General features: G+C 39.1%; 1 protein-coding gene across 3 annotated transcripts in view; it reads left to right on the top strand.

Annotated features, from left to right (window-relative positions):
• The window catches only part of trappc9 (trafficking protein particle complex subunit 9), a 212,126-nt gene that overhangs the window by 40,355 nt on the left and 158,075 nt on the right, over positions 1-13,696 (top strand). For all 3 annotated transcript variants that reach the window (XM_044171437.1, XM_044171439.1, XM_044171438.1), the window contains 3 exons: positions 5,889-5,974; positions 11,824-11,950; positions 12,152-12,284. In XM_044171437.1, the coding sequence (XP_044027372.1) occupies positions 5,889-5,974; positions 11,824-11,950; positions 12,152-12,284 (346 nt within the window). The remainder of the gene's footprint in view (positions 1-5,888; positions 5,975-11,823; positions 11,951-12,151; positions 12,285-13,696) is intronic.

The raw sequence follows: 13,696 nt of genomic DNA, 5'->3' as shown, positions 1-13,696 counted from the left end.
GTGTAATCGGTAAGCATAATTTTAGCACTGCTCTAGCATGGGTTTGGAAAAGCTGCTGAATCAACAATTTAGACCACTGGAAACTGAAGATCTGTATTAAAAGCCTGGATATTTCTGTATCTATTCTGTTTAAGTACCTTACATGGACAAACAGTGTAGTTACATATTAAATATATAATCAATCAAAATGTACAAAATCATCTTTCATCTTAGAGATGGATGACAGTGAATAAACCACAAGTGATTTTTAATAAACTGCCCTATACCCATACCCTTGTGCTGCATTCATCAGGATTTAGATGTTGAAAGTCAGATATTTCTCTGCAATATGGTGCTGTGAGGCTTTGGAGATTAATTCAAACATCCCTTTCCATCTTAGTCCTTCTGCCTCTGGAGAGCTAGCTGCCAGCTAATGAAGTTAAGATTCTCTCTTAACTCCTTCAAGGCATCTCCCAGCACGCAGGAACTGTAGAAGTCAAGTCTTTGTACAATGGGTTAACTGTGCACAAGCATTCATCACACAATGGCCACATGTGGACATGTCCTATCATACAGAACACAGTATTATTTCTGCTTTCACAGACAATTGCAAACAGGGCAGCAACACGCTGTCAGCTGCGACCTCATTTGGCCTTTTTAATGTCCTAACACAGCTTGGAATATTCAACCTGAAAAAGATATTTATGGGCTTGTGTGTAGTATGTACTCGCCTTGTCATCAGTGAAATGCTCACTGTAGGGATATTCTTGAGGACTTCATTATGCTCCGATATGTGGCTCCATGGCTGTAAACTATTACAGCTTTAGAGTAAACCATCACTTCCCACTCATTCATTTTAGTGATGAGGAACCAAAATCTTTAGTATTCTGTGCTAGGCTCTGGCAATTGATGTGTGCAGACACTGAGAATATATGTGCGTGTATTTGCTTGCTCTTTAAGTCACATGCAATGAATCAGGTTGATGTTCAGCTGTAAAAGAAGGGGTCCTCTAATAGGGGAGATTGTTTCCCCTTTATTTGCTCTGAGACTCAGTTTTAAGAAGTGTGTAGTCTACGGCTATCCATTCACTTTGATGTGGATGATAGGCTATCTATTACAGGGGTATGTGGGCATACGGGGAGGTGAATTTTACTTCATCTAGTCCTTATAAAGGAAGCAGTGACACAGTGCGGTCTTTAAGTGTTTGGACAATGACACATTTTCTATTGTTTTGGCTCTGTACTCCAGCACATTGGATTTGAAATAAAACAATAACTATAAGGTTAAAGTGCTGACTTCCAGCTTTAAGGGTGCTTGGGTGTGTTCGCATTCATAGTAAGTAGAGCAGTGAAGGACTCGTTTTATACATTGTCCCCTAATTTTAGAATAATATAGCAGGACAGTGATCCTCGAACATAGAGTTTTTAGGGCCAAACAGTGGAATGATCTTGACTTGCCAAGTCAATTGACCTCAGTCCAACAGAGCATGTTACACTGGCTGAAAACCAGACTGATTAATTAATGTCTTCTTCCGGGCACCAATATGGGTAGCATCGGTATCGGGATTTCCACTCATTATCTGTTCCCCCACAGTCTTTGCCCTGAATGGGCCTGTAGTAGAGACACAAAAATGTTTCCATTGGCCAAAGTTCCCATTCATACATTTCAGAAACATCTCTACAACTAATTGTAGCTTATTGTTACCTGTCAAGCTTTCAGCATGTTATTTCTCGGCCTCCTTCAGGAACACTTGGTGGGTCAGCATCATGATGTATTAAGAGAGATGGATACGGAGTGGCCAGGCAGCCTTGATGCCATTGGCCACTCATGGTATTCCAACACAAAGTAATTTTCCCCATAAACCACCATTATGAAAGAGAGGTCTGTAAAACTGTTGACAAGACACCTCCAACTGCTCAACAAGATAAATGGATACTCTTTGTGTTATGCATTTTTAAACCATGATGGTTTTTAATTTGTAAAACTTCCCCAGAGCCTAAAAAAGTTTTATGGGTCCAAGAAACTGATCAGGCAGTGCCAGGGGAAGAAAAACTAATTGGCATGTCCAGTAGGCCGCACAGCACGGAAGCAAACCAGTAAGCGACAAAATGTTTTGGGTTTATGCGCTTGGCAAGCAATTTTAATTCAGATGAATGGCCGCCATCTTGGAGTCCGGTATCTTGGTTTGCAGTTCTTATAATACATCCATGGTCAGCATGATGGTCCGGGAAAAACCAGCAGGCCATTTTAGGTTGCTGCAACGTAGTGGCAAAAAAAGGTCCCCATCTGAGGCTGCGTTCAGGCCGCTAATAACTCTGCATTAAGAAACACAACCTACTCATTTGTTTCAATGAGACCACAGAGAGCTTCACTAAAAAATGCAAGGTTGTGCGGCAAATTCTTAATTACTGTATGTTTCATCATTTCATCTGTACCTGAAGCAGCGCACCCACAGCAATGGAGTGCCTTAACTTATACAACGCTTTGCTACTATCAGTCTGAATGCTGACTTTGACCATTTTTTTGAATATATACTGTGTATATTGTAGGGCAGGGGGAGGAGGAGGCAGCAGTGAAGGGAGAGAGAGGGGTTGAAATGCCAGAAAGGTCCCCAGTCAGACACGATCCATGGACATTTCGAATACATGGTCAGCATCTTAAACCTCTAGGTCACTTGTACAGCCCATGCCTGCGTATTCTTGACCACCTGTATATTGCGTGTGTTCCCAGTGCCCACTATTCCAGTTTTCTTCTTCTCCTGCTTGGATGGTTCTTGCATTGGCTGCACTCTTATTATTTTTGACAAAATAGTGTGAGTTTGCTCAGTTGTCAATATGACATCATGACAACGGTGCTTGAGTCAAGATTATTTTATCAAACTACGATTTCCAAAGTCAAACAGATAGCATTTTTGTTTTTTCCTGTGTTTTTTGTATTGGCTGTTTAAATTCTTCCATTTACAGTATAAACTAAATGTCCTCCAGAAATGTTCCACCATCTGAGGCGCTAATGACTCGTAATTTCAAACGAGCTCAAAAGCTCGGCTTCAGTTATGTTTGAATGCATTCTCTCTTGCTCTGGGGTCGCTTCATTTAACATGGATGATTTTTGCTCCAATGCCCAGGCATAGTGTGCATGTATTTTTTAATATGAAAAATTTATGTTGCTGATAGTTTTACAGAATATTTCTCTGTAGGATGCAGTAAAACCAATAAACATCTTCAGTTCTGTCTCTGGTCAATAAAATATGATTTTCACAGCACATGAGAGACAGTTTAACAAAATAATTTGCCCTTTAAGCAACCAAACACAATGTTTAACTAACCATGCAGCCATCGACTCAAAACATTCATTATTGCTATGTATGACTCAGTTTCAAAGAGCTACAGCCTTTGGAGATTTGTGCAGAATCTCAATGGTCACTTGAAGAGTTTGGACTGAGGCAACACAAATATCAGCAATCCACTTTGTTTCTCTATTTTCTGAGGTGTATTTCGCACTTAATTGGCTGGCTATGAGAGCATGCCTGTGAGCCAGACCTGAGGTTGTATGGGTTTCCAGACATTCATATCATGGATATCTTTCTTTTGACTGACTTAATTTCCCAAGGTGCATGACTGGAGTTTGCCTTCCATAAATCCTTTTTCCTGCCAGCACCTGAGCTGGGATTTTCAGGCCCTCTTTTGCATGTCTATTTACGGCAATGGACTCTCCAAATGGACTAGAATATGTTACATTTAAAATGGAGATGGGTATGGCTACAGTGGGACTAAAGTAGCTTCTGAATCCAACAAACCCTTTCAACAACTCATTGAGGAATGATGGATACTGCAGTGCAGAGCTGTAATCTCTTCATATTTTCTTTTCTAAAAGTAAGACTAAGCTGTTTCTAAGTTTTTCTCTCAGGAAATCACCGACTGCAGCTTTTCTCTGAATATATCCTAAATGTTTGGACCTCTGCTTGAATACGGCATCCATAAAGCAGTGCTAACCTGCCTTTTACAGTTCACATTTCTCTGGAGTCCATTTAATTAGGTCCTAACATAATTTGATCTCATTGTCCCTGCTGTTAGCTCGCCACAACAGCTCAGTAAATTTCATTCTGTGAACAATAACCCATTGAAAATTACGCCTTTATTAGCTCCAGTATCAATTCAAATTAGAGAGAGTCATAGCTCTATTGAACCATGTATTCAATTCAATTCAATTTTATTTATATAGTGCCAATTCATAACAGAAGTTATCTCATTGCACTTTTCCTATAGAGCAGGTCTAGACCGTACTCTTTAAAATATTATTTACAGAGACCCATTTGGCGACAGTGGCAAGAAAAAACTTCCTTTAAGAGGCAGATACCTTGGACAGAACCAGATTCAATGGTGTCCGCCTCTGCTGTGTTAGGTTTTGAGAGAGAGAGAGAGAGAGAGAGAGAGAGAGAGAGAGAGAGAGAGAGAGAGAGAGAGAGAGAGAGAGAGAGAGAGGTTTAGGGAGGGAGGGAGGCACAATGCAAATACCACCTAGAATTTTTAAAATAGTAGAAATGTAATTGTAGTGTTAATATTAATAAATTAATAATAATAGGAATGGCAGCTATAGGAAGAATAATGTCAGTATTAGTAACAGAGCCAATAACAACAACTGTAGTAGCAGTTGTCGAGCAGGAACACGGGGGCAGCAGGTGGCCCGCAACCACAGATCCAGATCCAGATCCAGGCGGAAATACCTGCTGAAAGCGACAGAAGGAGAGAGGAGAGAGACGAGAAGGCACAGAACGACGGGAGAGGAGGATGTCGAGAATCAATACTTGCATTTTTATTTTTTTTTTAATGCATAGCCAGTTTTGGTCAGAACGCCTGCTTAGTGAGGACGGGCACTGATGCTGGGTGACAAGGCCTGAATTTAATTTAATCTGTACAAAAAGTGTAAAACCGACAGGTTGTGGTTTTACATGGAGTTATGTACCAGACTGTAACTGTAACTTCCTGAAGTCTCAGCTGGTTGTCTGACAACCAGTTACTGGTTACTGCTCTGTCATGGGCGCCCGCATGGCTTAGGGATTAAGACGCCGACCATGAGCCCCAACGTCCCCGGTTCGAATACGGCATAAAGTGCCCCACAAAATAATAATTTAAAAAAAGCAATAGTCTGGCACATAAACATTATATTATATTCCATTTCTGCCAATAGCTCCTCCTAAATGTTACACACTGGACCTTTAATGGATTAAACAAAGGAGATAAAACGTGTTTTACATTACTGAGCTTTACAGGTATTGGTAGGTGGATTTTGTTCCCTTTAGACAGAGCCAGGCCAGCTGTTTACCCCTGTTTCCAGTCTTTCGAGTTTCTAGTTCGACATTTGGGAAAGATGCTTAATCGCTTTCTAGTTGAGTTATATGAAGCTAGAGGCAGCAACTGATTAGCTTAGTTTTGCACATAAGTCCCTGTAAAACTACATATTGTCAATTTTACATTTCTGTTTGTATATGAATTAAACAAACAAGATATAATGTGTTAATTAGTCAAATTTCGGGGCAAAACTTTGGAGAGAGAGCCAGGTTGTTCTCTCCTGTGGTATCAATCTTCACATCTATCTTCACATCTAACTCGTGGCAAGAAAGTAAATGAGCATATTTCCCAAAAACTATTTAAAGATGCTTTAACTGGGTACAACTGAAGCGTAACATAAACTGGATGAGCTTACATGTATTCTGTGAATATTCAGGAAAATTGTAGTTATTTTATCAGACTTTTTTTTTTCTTTAATTTACATCATCTATCACTTACTGTTGCCTTTGATCTTTAAAAGCAATGTAGCCTAATGGTGTATTTCCCTCAGCTCATTTATTACAAATGGGTTTAAATACCACTGACATCTGATTCTAATGTATTCATGTCTCATTTTCCCAGACTTCCAGTGGGTTCAAGGAGATGTTTGTGAAGTGCAGCTCATGGTCTACAACCCCATGCCTTACGAACTTCGTGTGGAGAACATGGTTAGTGAAATTTATTACACCTAAACTTCAAATGTACTGTAATAACTGTATTATAAATATAATATAATAAACTGCAATAAATTTAACGGAGATAAATCTGAATTTTTCAATATCTAATCACAGCTTTGTGAAAACAGGAGGTTGCTGACATGCTTTTCTCACTGTAGTAACCCAAACAGTCCCTCTGGACCCACCTAAGAATTGCAACAGGACAAGTGATAATGCTTTGTAGTCATCCTTGATAGCCTAACTGAGGTCCCCTAAAAGCTTTTTTGACAGTTTAATACTGTAATGATTGTATGAGATGGTGAGAACAAACTCTTCTCGCTCCTGACAGTAAGAAAACATCACTAGGGAGAGGCACACCCCCTGTAGTGCCATTACTTTTATGGTTTCACACACCATCCTGTCAGACCAGATAGGTTCTATATTGAGGTAATTGTAAGACCATTTGCTCTCCTTTTCCGTGCAAAGTAAAGTTAGAAAAGAGCCATCAGACATCAGGGAGTCCAATTTAATTGTATTGTTTAATAGCTGCTTGGTGACTGCAGCTTTTTTACGTTCAGAACACTTCCTTATTAAAGGACCGCCAACTGTAGTACAGACCTACACTTCTGCGACATCCTTTTCTAATTTATGTACTTTGTCACTCCCTTACCACTCCTTTTCACACACATACACACACACCAGTTGAGCCAGTTTATAAGGTTCAAGGGTACCAAATAAATTGTTGTTCTTCCTGCTCACTGCTGTGTCTGTTTATGAATACAGTGATGCGGGACAACCTTGACATGCAAAGCAATCATCAGACTCAATAAAAGGCCAGCAGAGAGAGGTCTACTTTCAGCTGCTAGATTGCAACGGCACTCACAGCATCACACGCAATGTACCACCTGTCAAAAGTGATGTTGCCTTTAATTATTTGGAAAGTCGAGAACAAATTGCCGTGAGAGTTTCATGGCAGAGTGTGAACGGAGACAGTGCCCTCTTAATTGTGGCGGCTGTCTCAGAGCTGATGCCAAATAGACTTGGACAGGTCTTGCTGGTTGATTTAGCCGCCCTGCATCGTCTGATAATGGCGCATGCTGTTACAGACATAAGAAATGCAGGCGACCTCCAGTTTGGAACATCTGGAAAGTGTTTAAACTGGAGGAATAAACATCAGCCAGTTGACTCTGAGTGTGCATTTGTGTGTGTTATCGCTCCAGTGAGTCAAATTTGTGTCTGATAAATATCATCTCACTAGATCACAAACTGTGGCTGCAATAGAGAAAAGTGTTCCATCCCTCCAAATATACAGTAGTTGTCTTTCACCATTGAAAATAATAATTTAGAACTTAAAAAGCAAAATACAAACCTGTTCCAATAAAGTGAGGAGTGAGTTTTTTGCTGCCTTAGTCACTTTGATTTAGTCTTGGGTTGTAAACATATGCATGCTGTGTGAAGTTTACCGACATGTACATTTGTGCAAAAATTATTAATTGATACATTTATTTTAATTTTAATTTTAATACTCAGTTAATCATTTAAGTAATTTATCAAGCTTTGCTATTTCCAGCCATTGAATCTTCAATAATTATATAATTTGTAGGTTTGCTGGTAGGAATAAATCTTTAATTTATAGCCAGTTATTATAATCAAAAATAATTAAAAAAAAATCCTAAATGACTTTGTATTATCAAAAAAATTTGCCATGGAAATTAAAATGTTTTGAAGAGCGATATCAGTAAATTATTTTTGTGGCATTCACATGTGTGAGGAGTCAGCAGGAAGGCAACTGGCTCAGCAAGCGAAGGATTCTAATAAGAAAGCTCTGTGGGCCCAAAACTGCAAAAGCCTGAAGAGCCTTCTTGGCATATGCACTTGATGAGAGATTTGAAGTGCCATCTGAAGTTCAGGGAGTTTCAGTGCTTCTCACAATATATAAGTTGTTGTGGGGTGAAACAATCAAACAGGCAAGGTCAAACAGTGATGAGGATGTCATTAACTCCTTCCAACTACAGGTGAATTGATCAGGTCACAGATGGAGGCTGAAGCCCTTCACAGCTCCATGGCAGCTGGTAACCTCAGGTGGTCTTTGTAGAGTCACGCAGGTGGAGACAGACAGGGTGACGCAAGCTGCAGAGAGCTCCTCTGTACCCCAGACAAAGTGACTGCCGTTAGACTGGAGCAACCATCCATCCACTGTACATAAACCACCTCTCTGAAACACACAGGGAAGCAAACACATACACAAGGTCACTTTTCCATCTTCTGCCACCAAGGTGACCCTGTAGGTTGGCAAGACAGGCCCTCCTCCTCAGTCACCACATGACTTCAGCAATAATACCCAGCTTTGCTTTGTGCTTTATTGATTTTCTGTTAAAGTGGTGCATTTTACCACAACCCCCAGCCTTTTAATTTTCAGAGGGGTCACTGTCAGATACTTCTGTCATTCTCCCCACAAACAAGTTTGGGATATTTATTTGCTTTTTCTTAAAACAACCAATGATTCTTGTAGATTTGTTTCTCATTTGCTGAACTTAGGTCAACTGACTTATTTGCAGTAAAGATGGCTTCATCATTTACTTCAATACTGAAACAACTATAATAATAACTATAATAATAATGAAACACATTGTAGTTTTTTTTAAATATGCAGTGTTGAATTTTTGAGCCAAATTAATACCAAGAGAATTTCTGTCTTGGGAATCTGTATTTCTTATTTTGAGTGGCTTTCTCTGCATGACTTTTTTGCTGCTCTCAGATGTCCAGTTATGTTCCAGAACAATAATTGCAAGCATAAATAATAATCATACCATTAAAAGCATTAGTTAAAGCAAAACAAAAGGTTAACCGCATACTGTCAGTGTTGTACAAAGTCGATGCACACCGGCTCAAACAATGCAATACACTTGCACATGCTCTAATTGTTATTGTTAGGCTAACAGGCTAATTGACCTTTTCAAGGCTGAATGCAAATGAACTATTTCCAATAGGTTAACACTGATACTTATGCTATCCAATAAACGTGTATAATGTCCTGAAGTGAAAGCAAGGAGGGTTTAAATCATCGCCGAGGTACCTCAGAGGCTCAGCTCTTCGGCAGCCTTCCCTCTAGTGAGGTAGTGTCTGCTGTTAGGGATTGACGCAGTCATTACGTCACCTCAGTCTGCCTCGTGCAACCAGGCAGTGTGTACTGGGAATGTAAATAGTGTTATTCCTAGGGGGCATGAGTACACATTCAAAGAAAATTTAAAGCCACATGACAGGCTTTTCTGACTACAAATGAGACTAAGGTGATATGGCCTGTTTTTGTCTGCAGCCAATTTGACAACTATACACTGTGTACTTAAATTGTATTCATTAATAAAACATATTTTATCATAGACTATTGAGATCCTGCAGTTGACATCACAACCTGTAACAGCAGCAATACTGGCGGGCAGAAACCACACTAGTCTCAGACTGCTGAGGTAGCTACTTTCAGATGAGATCTTATCAAAGAAAATTTCCAGACTCACGTGTAAACTGCACAAATGGAAAAGTACCAAACCCAGAGTAACATTTCACACTCCTTTCAACAAATACCACAGAAATGTATGGATATCAGCAATTAAAACTGACATGTTGGGGGAGAAAACTAGAGAAGAAGAGACCATTGTTGTGGTTAAGCTTGGAGCAGAGAGTTCAACGCTTTGCAGTGATTGTTGTAAATGATGACACAGTCAGTAACAATAGCAGCGTGGCTCTAGGGATGGCAATGTTTGCTGGTCTAACAGTTGGTTGGTCGGTCCACTGCTTTGGTCCAAATAACAACTGGATGGATTGAGGTGAATTTTGCTACAAATGTTCAGCGTCCCTAGACGATAAATGCTAATGATTTTTCATCTAGCACCATCATCGGGTCAACATTTTAATTTGGTTTCCTTTAGTTTATGGCCAAATCCCTGCTAAACTAATAACATTCCCATCTACCTCAGCTGTATTTTAAGTTTATAGCTAATTAGCAAATGTTAGCATGCTAACACGCTTAACTAAGAGAGTAACAATCTTATATTATACATTATACCTGCTGAATATCGGCATGTTAACATTGTTACTTTGAGCATTTTGGCACCCCTGCTGTGTCACTGGACTGACCTCATTAAAATAAATGAAGGCGCTGCGTCATTTCATGTGGCCTAGTTTTGTTAACGGGTAGTTTCTTTGAGAAACTCCCATTTTGGATTTGTTAAACAAAGTGTGAGTAATGGTCAAATATGTATGGAAATGAAACTTCATTAAACTAAAGTTACGAAAGTAACTTCATGATGAAGTTGCTATCTTTACTGGGACAGGAAAAGCGTTGCATACATGTATTTCCCTTATTATACCACTGTATCTTTACTTCACTGTAGCACTTTAGAGCTCAGATGAGACAAGTTGTAAGATGGTGAAAACCAGACCCATTTAATTACTGTTTCATGAAAAAATAATGACCTGGTGCATTGCTTCTGCCCTTTAATATGGTGCTTGGCAATAGATGGCGACATCGCTACTGAAAGTCAATAAGTAAATATGTCTTGATTGCTCTTTCCGGACTTCCCACTTCTTTTGGCCAGATATGAGGTCCTTCTTACGAATAATTCCAGTTTATTACTACCTGGTTTTTCTTTTCATAAGTTTTTGCTGCCCACCCTATCAGTAATAATAATGCTGTATTCACCAATTTAATTGCTGAGATCTGGGAATGCAGTGGCATGGCTAAAAAGAAATCTGACAGGTCAAGAAACAACCTGTCTGATTGTCTGGCCTTGATCTCAGCAATTACTTTGGTGAGTACAATGTTATCATAACTGATAGAAAAGATGGCCAAAACTGTAATAACAATATCCAAGTTGTAAGAAACCAGAATTATTCTTTGAGCAATTCTTTTGTATAATTGGTATTTCTGAGTTGATTCAAATTCACTACAAAAACTTTAATTAAAGGGCTCAGTGTTACCCTTTGGACAGGGAGCTCAAGATTTCCCGATGCATAAAAAAACCTTGGCATGGGATATTCTGGTCTCCACAACGCTCAATGGGAATTTGGACTGCTGAATTTGAAACCTTTTTAATCCCTCTTCCTTCTGTGTTGTGATCTGTAGGACTTATTTTCAATCACTTCTCAAGCACACATGGCTCAAGTGGCCATTTCCCATGGAGAGCAATTTTCTCCAATGGAAATGGCCATCTCATGTTGGCAGAGATTTAATCTTCAGGACATCGTGGGTAGATTAAGATGATGAATCACATGAAACAGCTGGAGAAATACTTCACGCTGAACTGTTACTGGAGAATCCGACGGCTGCACATCACTCTGCTTTTTTCAAAGGGAAAACAAATAGGGGCCATGTTAGCATGGAGTGCACAAAGAGTCTAATCAGAAGAGATTTGATTATTTGTAGAAGCTTCATAATCAGTTTTGATTGTTTTTGAAACAATTGTGTTACAAATTAAAATGTTTTTATGGCAAAAAAATAAATAAATCATATATCTGCACAAAACGTTGTAATTAAGGTGTTCTTTGTGATGGAAGTGTTTTCCATGCAGAAAGTAGAGGTTTTTACATTTGCTGAACCAGACCTACAGGTCAAAAACAAACTTTTCTCATAATATTAGATATTAATATTATATTATATGATGCTTGTGCTAACAAAAAAGCCCAATAATTCAAAATTTGTTCACAATATTATTTTCATCTTTTCATGCTGGCTCATGCTATCGTTTGCCAAGAACTTTCAATTTTGATTTAAAATGTATTTTTTTATGCTTCAATGAAAGTTTAGTTTTTGCTTCTGCATGTATATTTTGATCATGCCCCATCCTATTTTATCTTGTTTTCAGGGTTTGCTGACCTCTGGAGTGGAGTTTGAATCCCTGCCTGCTGCGCTGTCCCTGCCGGCAGAGTCGGGCCTGTACCCCGTCACTCTGGTTGGCGTCCCACGTACAGCTGGCAACATCACTGTCAATGGTGAGTCCAGCTGAGAACCTGTTCCATTACTCAGATGTTGCACACAACAACGAGTTGGTCGAATCAGCAGTGATTTCTGTGGCATACACTGTTGTATCAGAAACTGTTTTTAGCCTTGATCTTGATCTAGGCTGACCTCCTGTTCTTCAAAACATCATCCACTCAAGCTAAACATTTCCTATATTCTGCATTTGAACCCAGGTTACCACACGTCAGTGTTTGGTGTGACCAGCGATTGCCTGTTGGAGGGCCTGCCTGGTCTGAAGACTAGTGGCTGTTTGGTGGAGGTCATTCCCTCTCTTCCTCGTCTCCAGCTCAGCACATCACTACCACGGTCAGAAACTCTCTGAACCCCACCTGTGTCATTTTCATGCTTTTAACTATTCACTAAAGCTATGGGTATGATTTTAGCTCAACACCAACACAATCGATAACAGTCAAATGGGCAGAGCTACAGATGTGTGTTCATAGAACGTTTGGGAATGCCCACAATGTTTGAACAGCTAGCTTACCGGATCATTTGACTAGTTTACAGGGCAGTCCGTAAGAAGGATAGGGACATATTTTCATTTTCTAAGCTTTGTACTCCAGCACATTGGGTATGAAATGAGACATATGAGGATAAATTGGTAACTCGCAGCTTCAATTTGAGGGTGTTTACATCTACATCAGATAAAGTGATTTAATGGAACCAAAATTTATAAAATGAATTTAGATAAACTTAAATAAAGTTATCCTATTTATTTGTTTGGTGCAAAACCTTTGCAGTCACTTGCTCTTGTTAGGACTTTTTGGCTTCACTCTGCACAGACTGCACTCTACGTGGATAGTGTTGATACTCAATTTCCTAACAAGTAACAGAAGGTAAATGTTCAGCAGAGCCCTGAAGATTTAACATGTTGGAGAGCGTGTATGAAGTGGTTTAAATATCGGGTTGTATTTATTTGGTCACCCTATGAAATGTTTATGCATTGACTCGCATTCAAGTATCTTTCTGATTAAAAAGAGAGGGCTTTATGGCAGAGTGGGCTAAAAGTCACAACTATTACAAGCTATAATTAATCTATAGTAAGCCTATTGTAATCTTTTGTAAGTATGGAAACTCTAGTTCATCCCTTCATGCCGAGCAGCAATTCATACAAACTAGCAGTTTCACACTTCCTGAAAACTCCGGTCAGGACCAGGTATGTGGACCCAACCTTGCACTCTTTCTAACATTAACATCAAAACTAAGATTAACTTTGGCCATAAAATAGACTTCTAATTATTGATCTGATTATGAGTACTATTCAAAAAGCTCTCTGAAAATAAAATGCAACCACAGGTGTTTTGTGAATCAATACATTGCCAGTGGCAAAAGTAATAATATTTTCAGAATGAATATGATTAGACACTTCTGATTTGGAAGTGGCTGTGACTTAAACTGGTAAATAATGCTGATAATGATAGTTAGCATTACTGTTGTAAACACAAGTTTAGAATTAAAATGATGATTAACAAGTAAGTATTGCACATTTAACTCAAACACTGCACAGGCTCTTGTACCATTGAAACACTGAAAATATAAAACAAACCAAAAACACACAGTGGAAGTCTTGGCTGCATAACTTGTAACAAAACTGATGATATTTGTAACAGAGCATATTTTCTTTTTTTGTGTCAGAAATAGCAGCAGTCTTGACAACTTAAACATCAGAGTAGCAGGTGAATTTGTTTTCATTTACAATGTGTAATGAAATTTTCGTT

Source organism: Siniperca chuatsi, linkage group LG17 (genome assembly GCF_020085105.1).
Source record: "Siniperca chuatsi isolate FFG_IHB_CAS linkage group LG17, ASM2008510v1, whole genome shotgun sequence".
In the NCBI taxonomy this organism is placed as follows: Eukaryota; Metazoa; Chordata; class Actinopteri; order Centrarchiformes; family Sinipercidae; genus Siniperca; species Siniperca chuatsi.
The sequence above is the reverse complement of the archived record's forward strand: the minus strand, read 5'-3'. Positions and strand labels throughout refer to the sequence as shown.